Source organism: Magnolia sinica, chromosome 2, assembly GCF_029962835.1.
Source record: "Magnolia sinica isolate HGM2019 chromosome 2, MsV1, whole genome shotgun sequence".
In the NCBI taxonomy this organism is placed as follows: Eukaryota; Viridiplantae; Streptophyta; class Magnoliopsida; order Magnoliales; family Magnoliaceae; genus Magnolia; species Magnolia sinica.
In genome coordinates, this window is record NC_080574.1 from 53013117 (window position 1) to 53032330 (window position 19214).

The window sequence follows — 19214 nt, forward strand, 5'->3', positions numbered from 1 at the left end:
GTTCTATTAGTCAATACTTATATACTTTTATATTAAAAGAAGGTTATGATGGATAAAAGGTTGGGATATTTAATGGGTTTTACAAAAGTGGTTTGCTAAAGTACATCCTGATGTATTGCAATGCAATACGTAGGGGCTTTATTCTTTAATTCTGGGGTCATTTTCAATGATCCAAACTGTTTACATGTGGGTTTTCATTTTTGTGTTGGATAGCGATCAAATAAAAAATATTGAATTGGATTAAATTTCAACCCTCCATAATTTGGCTCTTTTGTTATCACAATAAGAATGATCATCATGACCTCTATATAATCAAAGGCTTGAAATGCTCAATCAAAGAGTTTTTTTTTTTTTTTTTTTAGACATCCCCATACAATTTTGGCCCTATAACATAAACAGTTTGGGTCATTGAAAAGAATCCAATTCCAGTGAATAAATTCTCAAAGTACTGAATTGCAATACGTTGGGATGTATTTGAACAATCGTCCTTACCAACTATAATGTTGTATTCTCCGTCAGAAATCTTTCTATTAAGGCAGGAGAACTGATCACCTACAGGCATTGTACCAAAACTTATGGCACCATATCATCTATCCTGTCAACATGCCAGGACATTGGTACCATTAAAACAGTAGGTCCCTCCATGAAGATCAACTGGCACAAAAATCAGGCAGTTTCACTCATCAGGTGGGCCATGCTGTTGGAATTATAGTTGCACAATGCATGGAGCAAAGTGGCAACAACTTTGGGTGCAAGAGCAGGGAAGTCTCTGTTTTAAATGTTAGCAAGCACAAAACAGCTAGTAATTGGGAGTGGGAGTGCGAGTGCAAAGTGCGATACAAAGCAGGAGCAGTACATCGATAGAAGTATTGTGCAACTAAGGTTGGAATCAATGGATGACCAATAGTTTTATTCAACATACAGCATGGTGTGCCATAAAGGCCGTTATGTAAAGGTAACAGTGGCAACCGTTACAAATTATGGGGTCGTAACAGCCGTTACGGAAAAAATGACCCGTAATGGCCATTACAGCCTCCGTAACAACCCATTATGCCCCCTGTAAAGGCGGTAACGACCCTGTAACGGTCCATTACGGGGTCGATATAGGTTTTTCAGGTTGTTTTTTCAAAATTAAAAAAAGTAACTGTAAAGGCCGTTATCAGGGTCGTAACAACCATTATAGCCCATATCATAAAGGTAATGGTGGTGGCCGTTACGGCCACCATTAGCGTTATGGAATAACTTGGCATATGGACTTGGCCTACCCAGTGAGGGGGATCAGCATGTTTTTTGAGAAGGGTGATATTCATGGTGGGGCCTATCATTTTCATAGGCACAGATTTCCTAAACAGGTGGCATGTTGACGGGAAAGATGGCATGGCATGATAAGTTGTGGTAAGTTGCGTGTGGGCAAGCACAGTTCAGGAACGAATGTGGGAAAAACTCAGCAAGAAGAGAAATGATCACATACATCTGGCAGTACATAGACTTGTTGTCTAGCCATATGTTTCCTGCCATCATGAGAAATCCGTGCTGTGCAAACAATAGGCCCTAACATGAAGATCACCTGGTGCAAAAATCTGGCCAGTCTCACCAAGTGGGCCTGACAATTATTCACTGATGGTTTGACTCAATGTGCTATAAAAACTGATGGTCTTACTCAACATACAGTCATGGCCTACCTGATGAGATGACTGGCCTGATTTTTGTTCCTGGTGATGTTAATGGTGGGGCCTTACCATTTGCATGGTACAGATGTTCTGCACAAGCCGCATGCTGGAGGGAAAATATGGCTGGACAATGTTAAGTGTGCATACTTCTGGTTGTATGTGATAAGTTCAACAAGAAACCCAATACTGTCACACCTGATCCATTGGAATCCTGGAGATCAGATTCGAACATGTCTTGGCAGTGGTACTTCACAATTTGAAGAATAATCCAGACAATGTAGATTTAGAGTCACATGAAATGAGTGATGCTGTATCGTGCCGAGTACTGCTGGATTCCAACATTTGGTTTGATCTTACCTTTTAATAAAGGGTCATTGAATGCTGCTTTTTTTCTGGAAAACTGTCCAGGTGCGGCTAGTCTGCATCTTCGCAGACAATTTTATTTCACTGAGCTGTTTACATGTGAACAGGAAGAATATGGAGTCAGATATTCTTCTTCAATAGAACTTCATTGGCACACAATTTCATCTTTAGATGATTGGGATGTGAAGCTCATCTTGATGAGATCTAAATTAGGCTAATTAACTCAAATATGCGGACCTCCTTCAAGGATGATTTCTGGTGGGGAGTCTATCATAAAGCTTTTGCCATTCTGCCATTTAGAGCTTTGTTCAGCCCGCACAAGCGCAATAAAGCTCATGCACTTGCCACACATGTGCCAGCATGGCACGATAGGTCCAGGATCCAATTCATCCATCATAAAGGCACCACTATATTAATGCCCTAGCCCAAGAAGCAGGTTGATCCACTGGTCAGGTGGGGCGCAGATTGCAAAACAAATGAACTGCTCTGAAAACACTTGGTTGAAGTTTTCTAACCAATCCACCTGTTTCCACTATTGGGGCCCACATGCCGATTGGACCAGATTCATTCTATTTTTGGGAAAATATGTACAAAGTTGGACCAACCTGATGGATGGATTAGATCTTGCACGCAAGTGCCATGCTGGCGCATGTGTTATGTACACGAGCTTTATTGCACAAGCGTACATGCTTAGCAAAGCTCCTGCCATTTAAAACCTGATCGCAAATTGCCTGCTGAAAGAGGCTAAGATGAAGGTGGTGTGAGCATCCTGGAAAATGTTTAATGTGGGCATCCTGGAAAATGTTTACTTTTCTGTGGTATTTCTGGTAATCAAGAAAGTTAATTATTCTGGTATTGTTGACATGTTTTTCTATGTTGCAGGTATGTGGTCGCTGTATCTTCCGATTGTTTGGGGTCCATTCCCATGCTTATTCTTCCTCATTTCTCTCAACGTCAATTTTGCCTTCAGTTCTTGAAGAACCAAAAATTCACCACGAAAGTACTGTAGGAAATGGTTCTGTTTCAAACGGAAGTTTGCATGCTCCTCATTCTCTTCAAGAATCAGAAAGTGAACCAGTATGCAGCATCTGTTTAGGCATATTGCAATTCAGCCATGCTCACGATCAAGGAAATTGTGTACCTTGTGAGACAAGAGCTCCCATCAATGCTTTTGCAGCATCAATTGCTGAACTAGTAAAAAAAGAGGGTCATCAGATTGATAGTTTTTCTCTTGAAGTCTCTATACCACCAGTTATCTTGGAAAAGGAAGGGACTATCAGGTATCGCACCTTTGCATTGATAATCACCATACTGGATCTAATTGAAACATTTAAATACTTCCCTTATGAGGATCCTCTAGATTTTGCTTCACTGCAGCACATTCTTTCTGAATGTCAAGCACATCTCTTACTGCTAAAAATTTTCATTTATGAAATCATTCGATCTATTAATGTATGTTGCATACCCCTTAAAGAAAAAAGTGCTGTGCATTATTTCTGTTTGGATCTTCAAGCAAATATTCTTTGTGCATATTAGTTTGCTGGGGAAGATTATAAGCTGTGATGCTCCCTGCTCTTCCTTGGATTTTGGTTTTTGTTTTTTGTTTTTCCTTCTTCTGTGCATTATCCTTCCAAAACTTGATGGGGTTTACATAGCATAGATGATTCAAACATAGAAAGACTTTATGTAGATTATGGTTCTAAATGTCATAGATGATTCAAACATAGAAAGACTTTATGTTGATTATGGTTCTAAATGTCATTGAAGATTGAGTTGACTTGGCTGAGTCTTCTCGTTTTCGGAGGGTAACGAACCAGACCGAAATTAGGACAGAAATGGACCATAACAAAATGAATCAGGGCAAGTTGTACTGATTTCCTTATGCAGGTGAGTCACACTCTGAAACCACTATTAAAAACCATAACCTTGATGGCTGCCAAAAATATAAAGTTTCACTTAATTACCTCTGCACATTGCATGAAAAAAACTTCTCAACTGCAAAGAGTTCAAACCATCCTTAAACTAGTAGTGGATATTTCCATGTCTTGTAGTGGGAGACTTGTATCTGGGTGTGTTGCTTATTTATTTATTTATTTGGGTTCCGGTTCAATGGATTCTTTTATTTTTTGATGTTGTGAAGGATAATGAAATTTTATTAAAAAACCTGCCAAAGCAAGAGCTTAGGCAGGAAGAGAATACAAATCAAAAGGAAAGTCAAAATTCTGATACTTTAGCGCTTCCAGGCATGAAGCCCACTCTATGGCAAACACTTTGACCCTCTAAATTCCATTTTCCACTGATCTGCACTTGTTGCAAGATTCAATGGAATAGTTAGCATGGATGAAATGAGTACAATGAGAAACTAGAGCATTGGTGATGCAACTCAATTTCAGGAGCAAATTTACATAAAACAAATTAGGAATTTTCATTGTGTCACCATTTTGATGTAGATCGTAGAATAGAGCTCCAAAGAATGAAATTGTACAGGTCCTGACTCATCAGATGTGGATAGTTTCCTTATGCATCCATTTTGTACAACTGGTGAGCCCACCTTTTGGTAATCCAGATTCCAGACGCTTGATATGAGGATCAGCGTGTACCATGCTCCATTCAGATTGAGTGACCCTTCCCCATCTATGTATGTGGTTTTGGATTGTTGCTGTGTTTTTCCATAACCGTTTATTTGCTGACTACTGATCCAAGGGTTAGAATCCTCCAATCAAGCCATCAGGAAATCTTTTGGCGATCCCTTATTCATTGTGGGTTCCTTCCTATCAAAAGTCGATCCCTGAACCATGAGATCTACATGTACAAACTGGTGCATCGGGATACTATTCATGTTGTGGTCAATCAGGACCCCATAATTCTACGAAAGAATTATACAATCGAGAATGACACAAATAGACTTCTTGTGATAGAATGGGCTTCTTGTCTGCCAAATCTTAAGGTCTGTAATTTTCTTTTTCATGGGCGGTAATTGGGTTGCCGCCTTGGTGCCTCTATTTTTGCTGTTTTCTATTGTTTTTAAATAAAAGCACCTTACCTTTCAAAAAAAGAAAAAAGAAAAAAGAAGGAAAAACAAAAGGAAAAAGAAAAGCAAAAAAAGAATGACACAAATATGTATTAAGATAAACTAAGGGGTCTTTAGAATGGGCATGGGCTTGAATAAGTAAGATATGAAATTCTATGGAAAAAAACAAGTAGGGGTGGTTGTGTATGAGAGATCATACCTACTCTGATAGCGGACAATGGCCAACGCACCAAAAGCTCCAGAGCTATTGGGGGAGCACCAATTTATCCCTATATTCTATTTCTCCTAGGAAAACCTAGGCGAGTCCTCCCCATGGGCAATCCCCATGTCGCACGGGTCCTTGAATCGCACGGTTCCACAATGGGTCCCACCTCATGGCCATCCTGCATCTCACAGGCCCCACCTTGTGGGCCACCCCACCCCTAGTGTGGAGATACGGTGCATCCTTGGAGTCGCACCAAGATGCCCCCGCATCATCCACCCAAACCGGTGAAGAGATTCAATCCCTGGGTTCCCGCTCTGTTAACACTTTGATAGCGTACAACCGGCCAAGGCACCAAAAGCTCCAGAGTTGTTGGGGGAGCACTGATTTATCCCTATTTTTTGACTTTCCTACGAAAACCGAGACTAGTTCTTCCTGTGGGCAACCCCTACGTCGCATGGGTCCCCGAATCACGCGATCCCACAATGGGTCCCACCTTCTGGCCATCCTGCATCTCACAGGCCTCACCTCGTGGGCCACCCCACCCCTAGTGTGGAGATATGGTGCATCCTTGGAGTCACACCAAGATGCCCCCACATCATACTCTCTACTAAGAGACTAAAATAACTAGAGCTTCAGAACATACATGGGCATTAGCTTGTTGAAACTTAATTAATTAGACACAAGTGCATTCAAGGTGTACCAACGAAGAAAGCGCCAACCACAAGTGCCGTCCTTGTGGATAGGCGAATATTGAGGAGTTGAAGACCTTTCACATGTGATTGGACATATAGAAGACCCCACTTAGGGAAGACACATGTGAAGGAAGATTGGAGAAAGAGGACCGGCGCCCAAACTTTCCCATACTTATGTTATTTGCACGTTTTTAGACAAAGTAAGCGGTCTTTTAGTAATCTTATATCTTTATTTGCTTATCCTAGGGGTATTTTAGTAATTTTATGTCTTTATGTGCTTATTTAAGTGGGGTAAAGCCCTAAACACGAATTTCAACGATTGATGAATGAAAAGCAAACCCTTTGGTTGCCTCCTTCCTCTCTTCTCTCTAATGGTGCTTCTTCTCTCCCCTTGATCTTCTTCTTCTAATTTCTTCTTGTGCCCCTCCAACTTCCTCAAGGTAATAACTTTCTTTCTTCTATTTTTTTTGTTTTGGTTAATTCCTCTTCGATCAAAATCTTGAGAACCGATCTAAACCCTAAATCCCCAAATTCTCAAATCCCTAATCCGAGAAACTTCTTGGTTCTTCGGACTAGTGATCTTCATTGATCGATTGGGTGTGACCATGCAAGATCGGGAGGTCTCATCCCTCGCCGGATCCAACCTAAGTAGTAATTGAATTCCATACTCCATGGTTGTAGTGATGGCCCGCTCCATTGCATGTTTCCTTTATGATTTTCTCAGTTATGATGATTATTGTTAGAATTTTAGATCATTTATTCCTTTTATTTCCGCTGTTTAATTATCTCCATGAGCATGCATCATAATTAGGGCTGTCCTGCATCAAATTTGGTATCAAAGCCTAGGCTTGCATGGTTTTTGTCTAGATCGAGTTATCAAATTAGGGTTTTGATTTTTAGGTTTAACTTAGGAAAGTTTCAGGTTTAGAAAGTTTTCAATTTTAGAAACTTTCCAATTTTAGAAAGTTCCTAATCTGGAAAATTTTCAGATTTGAGTTGTTTCCTGTTTCAACTTAATTGTGTCAGTTCATAGTAGTTTTGCATTCATCGCATTCATCTTGAAAGTCATAACACCTAGTAGTCTAGTTAGGTAGAGTTTGGTTCAAGTCTTCATTGTATGCCCACGAGAAGAGGTAGAGGTTTCGGACTTCAACCTACCATGAATAACGAGCAGTTATCTGAGCAACTTGCTCAATTGATACAAAAGATAACCGCCCTAGAAGCGGGTCAAAGGCGTGAGTTTGCCCGCCTTGAGAACCAAATTACCACTACCATGACTAAGGTGGAGCAACTAGAGGCATCCCAAAAGGAAAACCCCACTATAGGAGAAGATGCGCACTCCCAAGTGGAAGGAATCATTGAAGAACGCGCTGCCACACGTGGTGGTAGTTAGGATAGAGATCGTGGTAACAGTCGTGGTGTGGTGCGAGAGGCACGAGCCACATATGGTCATCAAGACCGCTTTGATCCAGATGAGCGTGCGATGAAGAGTGTGAGAGTTGAGGCCCGGAGTTTTGATGGGCGCTTGGATCCCAAGGCGTTCCTTGACTGGGTTGCTGACATGGACCACTACTTTGAGTGGTATGGCATGTCGGAAAACCGTTAAATGCGGTTTGCTAAGATGAAGCTTGTGGGTCAAGCCAAGCTCTTCTGGACTAACACCGAACGTAGGATAGAGAGAGTTGGTAGAGCCCCTATCACACATTGGTATGAGATGAAAGAGAAGTTGAAGGAGAAGTATCTTCCTCTCTCATACCGTCAGAAGCTCCTTGACCAATGGCAATCCTTACGCTAAGGGTCAATGCCTGCCGCTGACTACATCGCTAAATTTGAAGAATATGTGATGCGATGTGATATCCGAGAAGACCCTCTAGTAATGCTCTCGCGTTTTAAGACGGGCCTTTGTGCGGATCTTCCGCGATCTTATCACTCGGCCCTTAACGGACTTAGATGAAGCATATCAAGTCGTGCAGGAGTTAGAGCACGATCTGAAGGCTCCTGTCGTTCGACGTTTTGAGTCCCGAGACTCCAATACTAGATCTAGTTCCCAAGGAACTAGACCTAATATTGGTAATCAACCTAGGGCACAAGCGACCATTCCGCCTAGGCCTAGGGAGGACAAGGGCAAAGGGGTTCTTGGTGCCGGTCCTAGTAACATGAGCCAAGTGAGGTGCTATGAGTGTGGCAACCTTGGCCACATGTCTAATCGGTGTCCTACGAAGAGCCGTGGGAGAGCCTTAGTTATAGGCGAATCCCACGAGGGTGGAGATGACCAGGGTGATTATGAAGTTGAAGAGTATCACCCTGAAGGAGGACTTACTGATGAAGAAGTGGATGGAGAAGCAACGCTTGCAGTAGTCAGGCGTGTGTTAGCTCAGTCTAAAAGTAGTGCTGATTGGCGTCGAAGCACTATCTTCTACACTATTGCCAAGTGTGGTGAAAAGAATTGTAAGGTGATAGTGGACGGTGGAAGTTGTCAGAATGTGATTTCCACTAGCACCTTAGATCGCTTAAAACTGAAATCCACACCTCATCCAGACCCGTATAAAGTTTCTTGGGTTGACAAGACATCCCTACTGTCACCCAGTAATGTCTAGTCCCCATCGAGTTTGGGTCATACAAAGAGTCCCGTGGTGTGATGTTTTACCTATGGATGTGGGGCATGTTATCCTAGGTAGACCGTGGCTATTCGATAATGATGTCACGATCTTTGGCCGTTCGAATGCGTGTACTTTTATGTATAATGGTAAAAAGATCAAACTTAATCCCATGCCACCTGAGAATACACTAGGAAAGAAGAAGGATGAGAAGGCAAGTGAGCCTAGAGAAATGGAGAAATCCAAACCTAAGTCTTTACATATAATCAGCGCAAGAGAGTTTGAAAAAGAGGCTAAGGAGGATTCTATGGTGTATGCCCTTGTGGCTAGAGAAATTACACCTGAGGTTCCATCAGAGTTGCCCCATGAGGTGACCTCGGTCCTGAAGGAATACAGTGATGTATTTCCTGAAGACTTACCGAATGAGTTGCCACCTATGAGGGACATACAACATGCCATTGATCTTGTCCCAGGGTCTACTCTACCGAACCTTCCTCACTACAGGATGAACCCTGCAGCGCATGCAGAGTTGAAGAAGCAAGTTGATGAGCTTCTGCAAAAGGGTTTCATCCAAGAGAGTATGAGCCCGTGTGCTATGCCTGCATTGTTGACGCCAAAGAAAGACGACACGTGGCGCATGTGTGTGGACAGCCGTGCCATAAATAAAATTACCGTCAAGTATAGGTTCCCTATACCTAGACTTGATGATATGCTTGACATGATGGCCAGGTCCACTATATTCTCTAAGATAGACCTCAAGAGTGGATATCACCAAATTCGTATACGCCCAGGAGATGAGTGGAAGACGACGTTTAAGACGAAAGATGGGCTGTATGAGTGGTTGGTCATGCCCTTCGGCTTGACTAACGCACCCAGTACTTTCATACGGGTGATGACACAAACTTTGAGGCGGTTCATGGAAAAATTCCTAGTGGTGTACTTTGACGATATTCTTATTTATAGTACCACTAAGGAATCACACCTTGAACATTTAAGGAAGGTCTGTAGTGTCCTTAGGAAGGAAAAGTTGTACGCTAATCTTAAGAAATGTGCATTCATGTCTAACCAAGTTGTGTTCTTAGGATTTATAGTTCATCTGAAGGGATGCGCGCAGACCCTAAAAAAGTCAGGGCCATAGTTGAGTGCCCAGAACCAAGGAACATTCATGAGGTGCGAAGTTTTCACGGCCTAGCAACTTTTTATCGTCGATTCATTAGGGGTTTTATCACGATCATGGCTCCCATTACCGAGTGCATGAAAAAGGGAGAGTTCGTGTGGTCTAAAGCCGCCGTCAAGGCTTTTAAAGAAATTAAGGGCAATATGGTGAAAGCTCTTGTCATGCGTCTACCTGACTTTTCTACAGTCTTTGTAGTAGTATGCGATGCGTCTGGTGTCGATATAGGTGGAGTGTTGAGTCAAGAAGGATACCCAGTGTCCTATTTCAATGAGAAACTGAATGAGGCAAAATAAAAATACTTCACTTACGACAAAGAATTTTATGCGGTAGTGCAATCCCTGAGACATTGGCAACACTACCTCCTACCGCAAGAATTCGTTTTGTTTTCTGACCATGAAGCTTTGAGATATTTGCATTCTCAGAAGAAACTCAACCCAAGGCATGCCAAGTGGGTATCATTTCTTCAGGAATATTCGTTTGTTTTGAAACACAAGGCCGGGGTTGAAAATAAACCAGCGGATGCCCTTAGTAGGAGAGTGGCGTTGCTCAACTCCTTGAGTGTAGAGGTAGTCGGATTTGAGCAACTGAAAGATGAATACCCCATAGGTCCTGATTTTGGGGGTACTTACACGTCGCTCTCTGGTGACCAGCATATTATGGGTGATATGTTCTTAAAGATGGTTTTCTTTTCAAGGGAGACAGACTTTGTATTCCCCATATGTCCCTTCGTGAATTTCTCATCTGGGAGCTTCATTCAGGAGGGATAGCTAGCCATTTTGGTCGTGATAAGACTATTGCCCTTGTGGAAGATCGTTTCTATTGGCCAAGCCTCAAGCGAGACGTAGCCAAAGTTTTAGGGCAGTGTCGAACATGTCAGTTGGCAAAGCAAAAAAAGCAAAATACTGGGCTGTACACGCCATTGCCAGTGCCATATGCTCCGTGGCAAGATATTAGTATGGACTTCGTGCTCGGGCTTCCCAAGACTATAAAAAAGCACAATTCCGTTTTTGTCGTTGTGGACCGTTTTTCTAAAATGGCGCATTTCCTCCCATGTTCGAAGACGTCAGATGCGTCTCATGTTGCTCGTCTCTTTTTTGATGGTGTGGTGCGTCTCCATGGGTTACCTAAAACCATAGTGTCTGATCGTGATGTTCGATTTACTAGCTATTTTTGGAAGACACTGTGGCACATTATGGGAACTCATTTGCAATTTTCTACTGCTTACCACCCACAAACAGATGGTCAAATGAAGTGGTAAACCGTAGCCTTGGAAATCTTCTACGTTGTCTAGTGGGTGAACATGTTAAGACTTGGGACCTAATTTTACCAACTGCTGAACTTGCTTATAATGGGTCAATTAATAGATCTACAGGGTTGAGTCCTTTTGAAATTGTAAGTGGTTATAAACCTAGAATGCCCATAGATCTCTTACCTATGTCTGTTACCCAAAGGTCTTCTGAGTCAGCCGATGCATTCGCACGCCATATTCATGATTTGCATACACATATTAGACAGCGGTTAAATAAGAGCAATGATGATTATAAAGTTTTAGCTGATTCTCATCGTAGAGTGCAAGAATTTCAAGAAGGAGACTATGTAATGGTGCGAATAAGGCCAGAGCGATTCTCTCAAGGATCTGCAAAGAAATTACAAGCGCGTAGTGCTGGACCATTCAAGATATTACAAAAGGTTGGGTCCAACGCGTATCGGGTTGACCTTCCATCTGAAATGAGCATTAATCCAACTTTTAATGTGGAAGATCTAGTCCGTGCCCATACTCCCATTGTTGATACATCGTCCCTTTCATGGCCTTTTTCTGAGTTTGCTACCCAACCCCTTCCACCCCCTCCTCCACCCATTAACCATAAAGAAGCAATTGAGGAAATCTTGGATGACGAGATAGTATCCACGAGAGATGGGGGTTTCCAAAGGTATCTTGTCAAGTGGAAGAACAAACCATCGTCTGAATCTACGTGGCTGTCGGGCGACGCATTGCAGGGTATTGATCCAGATCTACTTGAGCGCTACAAAAGTTTCAACTCGTCGGGGTCGAGTTTTTCTCACCCGAGGGGAATTGATGCGGACACAGGTGCATTCAAGGTGTACCAACGAAGAAAGCGCCAACCACAAGTGCCGTCCTTGTGGATAGGCGAATATTGAGGAGCTGAAGACCTTTCACATGTGATTGGACATATAGAAGACCCCACTTAGGGAAGACACATGTGAAGGAAGATTGGAGAAAGAGGACCGAGCGCCCAAACTTTCCCATACTTATGTTATTTGCACGTTTTTTGACTTAGTTAGCGGTCTTTTAGTAATCTTATATCTTTATTTGCTTATCCTAGGGGTATTTTAGTAATTTTATGTCTTTATGTGCTTATTTAAGTGGGGTAAAGCCCTAAACACGAATTTCAATGATTGATGAATGAAAAGCAAACCCTTTGGTTGCCTCCTTCCTCTCTTCTCTCTAATGGTGCTTCTTCTCTCCCCTTGATCTTCTTCTTCTAATTTCTTCTTGTGCCCCTCCAACTTCCTCAAGGTAATAACTTTCTTTCTTCTATTTTTTTGTTTTGGCTAATTCCTCTTCGATCAAAATCTTGAGAACCGATCTAAACCCTAAATCCCCAAATTCTCAAATCCCTAATCCGAGAAACTTCTTGGTTCTTCGGACTAGTGATCTTCATTGATCGATTGGGTGTGACCATGCAAGATCGGGAGGTCTCATCCTTCGCCGGATCCAACCTAAGTAGTAATTGAATTCCATAATCCATGGTTGTAGTGGGCCACCCCACCCCTAGTGTGGAGATATGGTGCATCCTTGGAGTCACACCAAGATGCCCCCACATCATACTCTCTACTAAGAGACTAAAATAACTAGAGCTTCAGAACATACATGGGCATTAGCTTGTTGAAACTTAATTAATTAAATTAAAAAAAAAAATCGGCATGAGGTCTTTAAGATACAATTGTGAGAAGTACAGTTCTCTGTTTAATTTATGAGAGATTGTCTACTTTCTTTACAAAGTGAACAATGCAACAATATCATGTTCTTTTGTGAGCAGAGGAATTACTGGTCATGATATAATTAGGGATTATACTTTGAGGATTCAAGACTATCTTCTCTTCTTTTGCAGAACATTGGAGATTATCCTTTTTGCTGAAGGAGATTAGGTACTTAGGCTGCATTTGTTGGTTCTCTTGAACCATGTCTCCGGCAGAAATGTTTTGAAGTTCCTCATAGTTGAAAAGGCATTGTGTTTATCTTAAAAAAAGACATTGTGTTTGGAAAAGAATTGAGCTGGACTTTGCATTTAGAGGGTTATCTCTTTCTATAAAACCGACACCAAATAAGGATCAGGATGTCTATTTTATGTGGTCTTTTGAAGAAATGAATCCTGCCCAACTGCTATTTCAAGACACCCAAACATGCCCTTAGCCTCTAATTCTGCCATGTTTTAAGGGAAGCAAATGTGATCACTGACACACTGAGGGTGTTCTGAGATCTATCTTTGTACTCAAGTATTTTATCTCCTACCTTGATTTTTTTTTTTTTTTTTAAAGTTTATTTATTTATTTATTTGTTAGTTTAATAGAAGTCGCATTCTGTGAGTTATAAAAAATGGAATGGTTATAATATAGTAGATGAGGGAACAGAACATGTGGCCACATAAAAAAGTAAATTTCCAGTTTTGTTGCAGAACAATATGTTTCTTATTCTAATCAAGATTTCCAACCATATTATGACTATTGGATGCAAATTTGAAATCTCTAGGCATTTATATTCTTGATTTTTGCCCAAGTATGAAATTTTACTGTCATTAGTCTGTTTATATGGATTGATTGCGAGGTGTTCTCTTCATTTTGTTTAATTATTTGTATGATTAAGATGCTGAAGTTGGCAATATCATGGCTTCGGTGTTTTGATTTGTGTAAAGATTTGGAGTCAAGAAGTTGAGTGGTGTTCTGTTTGTTTAACAGTAACAAATGTATCTGTTGATTGTACTTGCTGATTTTCCAATTACCTTTAAATGAAATTAGAAAGGAATCATGACTGGCTAAATATTATTTTGCTTCCAACTTTTGTAGGTTGTATATGAAAAATAAGTACGGATCTGAAGATTGGTTCCAAGAGAAGCTTCTTACTGAAAATATTTCTGTGAAGGATGCCTTGAAATTGTCAATAACAAACTTGCTTGAAACCTTGTTGGTAATTTGATGTGCTCTTACTTATTTTTATCTGTTCAGTATATCGTATGCAGAATTGGCTCATTTTCCATCTAGAATAAATGTATAGAAGTTAAAATGTTTCTTTGATCCTCTTTGGAATTTGAAGTCGTGCAGGCTGTTGATTCTGGAGTAAGCTCTTTCCGTGTTCGTCTAACATATGCTCATACTAAAGCATCAATAAAGCTTCAGAATTTGCAAGCAAAAGATCATGGTTGCAAGAGAAGGAAAACAGGCAGGTCCTTGGCCACGTTGGTAAAACAAACTCTTTCACTTGTACCATGTTTGTGCAACATCCAACCCCTTCAAAAGGTTGTCCCCATCATAAGTGAAAAAATTTGCTGAGAGCATGAACAATTACCCAGAAAACAAATGCCATTTTATCAAAGAACTTCCACTGATTGACACTATTTTCATAACCAAGTGTTTCGATGTTACAGAACAAGATCTCAGATTGAGGGAGAGAACAATGGACATTATTATTTTAGTTTGCATTTCATGAAGGCATGGTAGTTCTTTTATATTATTTGTCTTGTAGGTATATGCATTGTTTACATGATTGAAAGATCCAGCTTCTTGGTTCTATCAGCATGTCCTATTTTAGTGACTAGTGTCGACATGTTTAGCCATAGAACAACATACTAGGCCATGAGGATTGATTCATAGCTCGTTGTATTCTATCTACATCAGTTCCTACTCGGTTTCTGTTGTATCAAAACAAGCCCATGCTAAAAGTTTCATGGATTTTTACATAGGAATCATGCCAGACATTGCCTTGCAATAGAACTTCCTGGTCTCGGTTACACTGGAAAAAATAAAGTTCTCCTAGCTCCTTAACATCTAACCGCATGTAGTGCAGTACCAGATGTCTAATGTTGAAAAATGAAGTTATCGCCGATAATTTCGGTATCGCTAGAGTTGCGACACCGAAACTCCCTTTTTTCGTTTCTCTTCCTAATATCGCCGATTTTTCGGCGATTTTATCGATTTTTTGCGAAAAGTCCAGTTATCACTCAGTGTTCGCAATATCGGCCGATATATTGGCCGATAATGTCGGTATCGCAGTCCAACGATACGAAACACGTCGGAAGAAATATTCCGAAAAAATTGGAGAGAGAGAGAGAGAGAGAGAGAGAGAGAGAGAGAGAGAGAGAGAAACTTTCAATAGGGTGGATTTCCGCACCTGTAGAATAGATTACCCTGATTGGAAGCTGTATTTGGTGGGCCATTTGAATCGAAGCTCGCCATTCGTAGGTTACCGTAAAGAAAATCTCGATTCCCTTTTCTTCTTTCTTCTATTAGATTGTTAACGGAATTGATTTAGGAAGAAAATGAGAAAAAAAATAAAAAAATCCAGAGAAATCCGGAGATTTGAGGAAGAATCCAGGGTTTCAGGGTCTCTCAGATGGAAAATGGGTTCGGAGCCCTTTTCTATCGGGCGCGGATGTGCTACTAACGGGTTGAGTAGCGAACTCGCTACTGAAGTGACGTCACCAAGTTCTGTGGGTCCCACCATGATGTATGTTTTGTATCCACACCGTCCATCCATTTTGAGGGACCATTTTAGGTCATGAGTCAAAGAATGATTCAGATCCAAATCTCTAGTGGACCCCACCACAAAAAAAGTGGAGAGAGTGACGCTCACCATTAAAAATTTCTAATGGCCATAAAAGTTTTTAATGAAGCTGATATTTGTGTTTTACCTTATTTGATGTTTGTGTTAACTTATGAACAGATTAGATCTCAAATAAACGTTATGGTGGACCTTAGGAAGGTTTCAATGGTGGGTGTAACTCACGCCACTGTTTTCCGTGGTGGGGTCCATTATAGTTTTGGATCGGCCTAATTCTTTTGATCATGCCGTAAAATGTTCTCTCCAAATGGATGGACGGTGTGGATACAACACATACATCATGATAGGATCCACATAACTTGGTGACGTCACTTACTTTAGTAGCGAGTCTCGCTACTCAACCTGTCATATAGCTACTCCGCGTCCTTTTTCATCGGGCACGGCTACAGGAGGCACGTCACAGGTGTAGTGGGCCTGTAATCTGAACTGTTCATGTGATGTGGCATCCCATGAAACTCCTAGGAACCAAATTTTACCCTGATCTAAAACTCTGGCGGGCCATAACAAAGAATGATGCAAATCAAGGGAGAAAATTGTTTTCTTTTATAATGGCCCACTGAAGTCTTAGATGAAAGCAAAAGTTGAACCATAGAAGTTTCATGGAGTGCTGCATCACTTAGACCGTTTAGATTTTGGACTCACATCACATTTGATGAGTTCTAAGTTCTCAGGTAACTCTGCTACTGGGAAAATCTGCATTGGCGCGGATTAGGAGCCTAGAGATGGATGGTCTGTCAGGGCTTTGGAAGGCCCACAATGATATATTTGTTTTATCTAAACCGTCCATCCATTTTGATATGTTATTCTAGGGAATGAGCCCAAAATGTAGCCAGATATGAGGCTCAAGTGATCCACACCACAGGAAGTTGTGGTGAGAATGATATCCACCGTTGAAGCTTTCCTGGTGCCCATCATGATGTTTATTTTCCATCCAATTTGTTATAAGGTCTAATAGACCTGGATGAAGGGAAAACATAAATATTTGCTTGCTCCAAAACTTATGTAGCCCCTGTAATTTTTTAAATGGTTGTCATTCAATGATCACTTTTTCATGTGGTGTGGTCCACTTAAGATCATTTTTTGGCCCATACCATAAAATGATTTGTCAAAATGAGTTAACGGTGTAGATACCAAATCATTTTAGCTTATTATCCAAAAAATAAGTACATCCAATTATCAAGTGGACCATACCAAAGGAAAAAGTGGTGATTGACAATTAATGGGCCACGAAAGTTCTGGATCAATCATATATTTGTTTTTTTCTTTGAGTTCATTTACTTTTACGTGTCTTAATTAATGTATGCCAGCTGCATTTGTAATATATAAACTCATTTTTGTTGCTATTAAAGTGATTTTTTATGGCATCGCATGCTTTTTGGGTCCCATTAAATGAAAACTTATTATATAATGTATTCTTTTCGCAATTTTTTATTCCTAAATATGTAAATATGTGTATTTAGCCATGTCTTGAAGTTGCACTAAAAAATTCCATCATTTTCCCTAAGTTTCCCCCCCTTTCCCTGCATTTCCGGTTATCAGCGATATTATTGGCGATAACAATATTATATCTTTATCTCTAGCCAGCGAAACTTGTAGCGATACCGACAACTCGAACACTGGTGCAGTACCAGATGTCTAATGTTGAAAAATGAAGTTCCCAAGCTCCTTCAGATCTAACTACAAGTTGTGGGCTACGGGTTACCAGATGTCCAATGCTGATATTTACACATGATAGGTATATGAACCAGAGTTGTCAATTTAATTTTGGTGGGTGTTTCATTTTACCTACTGGAAAGAATGTTTCAGAGCTTCAGAAAAAATGCACAAAATATTACATGTATATGAATAGGAAACACAGTGATCATTTATAGTTCTGGATCCGAACGATGACCGAAGTATGCATATCTGAAAAGTGGCTGCAACGGTTAGGTTTGGGAGAAAATAGTCGACTTTCTTTTCCTAGACGAGAAGGTTTCACATTCTCTTAGCACCCTCCCCTAATATTCTTTTTTCTTTTCAATTTAAAAGACCCCTGAAGGCTTCTCCAAATACCAAATAAGGATGACTGCAAATTATGAAAAAAAAAATCCTCCCAGAAAGTTCTCTGCAAATGACTTCTTAAAAGAGCTTATTCTGGGTGAAACAAACCAAAATGGGTCTTAAACACACCGAAATAGAAGCCGCTATGCCCCCCTACCTAGCTTCTATCAGTTCCCTCACTGGTACAATGCCTTCTAGGCCTCCTTTCGGCTGAATTGAAGGGGCATTGACAACTCAAAACCTGAAGTACTTATATTTATACCTCCTTTTGATGGGTAATCTGGTGTTCACTAGGGCTAACAATAATGAAATAATGCCAACAGAAGTTACCACTTCAACATTCGGAGCTATCAATAGCAAGCGGACATCATTGCAAGTTGCAACAATATCTTGTCCCCTATGTAGAAGTACTAAGAAATGTTCTATGTGCTGACCGGTCCCAATGTTTTTATAGCTTCTATTGGTTTGACATGTACTTGCCTTCCAAGAACAGAAATGACTTTGCTAATTGTAACAGGCACAGAGGACTGTGTGGATACTGTCAAGGATTCGCTTGTTCAAGCTGGCACAGAATGTAATGTATATTTGAATGGTGACTCCGATGCAGTCATTCAAAAGACTCTTGATGGTTTGCAAGATCACGCCTGCCGACGCTTGGCATCACCACCAGAGAAAGTTAGTTTTCTAATTTGAGCACATATAATCTCTACAACATAAGGGTTTCATAGGTTTCCTTTCGTAACTATTTCTTGGCTATCTCTATCTGACTAGGCCTACAAAGCATGCGGCATGACATTTCATTGCTACAGGACACCTATTTACATTGGTGGGAGATACTTGAAGGTATGCTAGTGGCAATTTGTGAACATCTTTTATCGAATCTGACTATTTGCACTCTTGTCGAGTTTTCAGTAGACGCCAAATGTTGCTGACAGGCATGAATGAAATGCATGTGCAATCTACATTTGTTTTTTTTTTGTTTTTTTTTTCCCGTTTTTACTTTCTTGAAAAAAAAATACGTAAAGGGCTGTTTTTTTAGACTCCTATGGTCCTATCCCTGTTTTGCACAATTTTAAAATAGTGGTGACTTTTCAAACCTACCCTTGGTGTAGTTGTAACTTGTAAGGCAATCTAGATTGTCCAGATCCCTGATCCAACTGTGGATGGAGCATGACCGAAAAATTGCACTGATAACGTAATATAAACCATCTGGTTTTTCCCTTTGAATTTGGACGACTCACTATTTTACTATTAACCACTAGTTGATAGATATTGATTGGATAGTTAGGATTGCTTGATCAGTGTGATTTTGTAGATATGCTCCATTAGCAATGGGACCAACAATTTGGATTGTCTGGATAACCATACATCAGTGCCACGTGTGAGTAGGAAGAGTCACTGCCATTTTCTAGTGATGCAAAACCAGGAGAGTTGCTTAAAAAATAATATCCAAAACGGGACCCAAAATCCAATGCTGCTTTTCATGGAAGTCCTAAATTTGTATGGTTTGAGTCTGTAGCTCAATGGCAGACAACCTGCATTTCAACATTGAAGTCTCAGGTTCAAGCGCATCTTACCCATA

The 19214-nt window shown here is 40.6% G+C and overlaps 1 protein-coding gene and 1 pseudogene across 4 annotated transcripts in view; one reads left to right on the top strand and one right to left on the bottom strand.

Moving 5' to 3' along the window:
- Positions 1–19214, bottom strand: part of LOC131237106 (probable serine/threonine-protein kinase PBL21) — a 91070-nt pseudogene that overhangs the window by 12370 nt on the left and 59486 nt on the right.
- Positions 1–19214, top strand: part of LOC131237105 (uncharacterized) — a 73448-nt gene that overhangs the window by 834 nt on the left and 53400 nt on the right. For all 4 annotated transcript variants that reach the window (XM_058234758.1, XM_058234761.1, XM_058234760.1 and 1 more), the window contains exons 2-6: positions 2916–3313; positions 13822–13942; positions 14077–14194; positions 18150–18307; positions 18404–18475. In XM_058234758.1, the coding sequence (XP_058090741.1) occupies positions 2916–3313; positions 13822–13942; positions 14077–14194; positions 18150–18307; positions 18404–18475 (867 nt within the window). The remainder of the gene's footprint in view (positions 1–2915; positions 3314–13821; positions 13943–14076; positions 14195–18149; positions 18308–18403; positions 18476–19214) is intronic.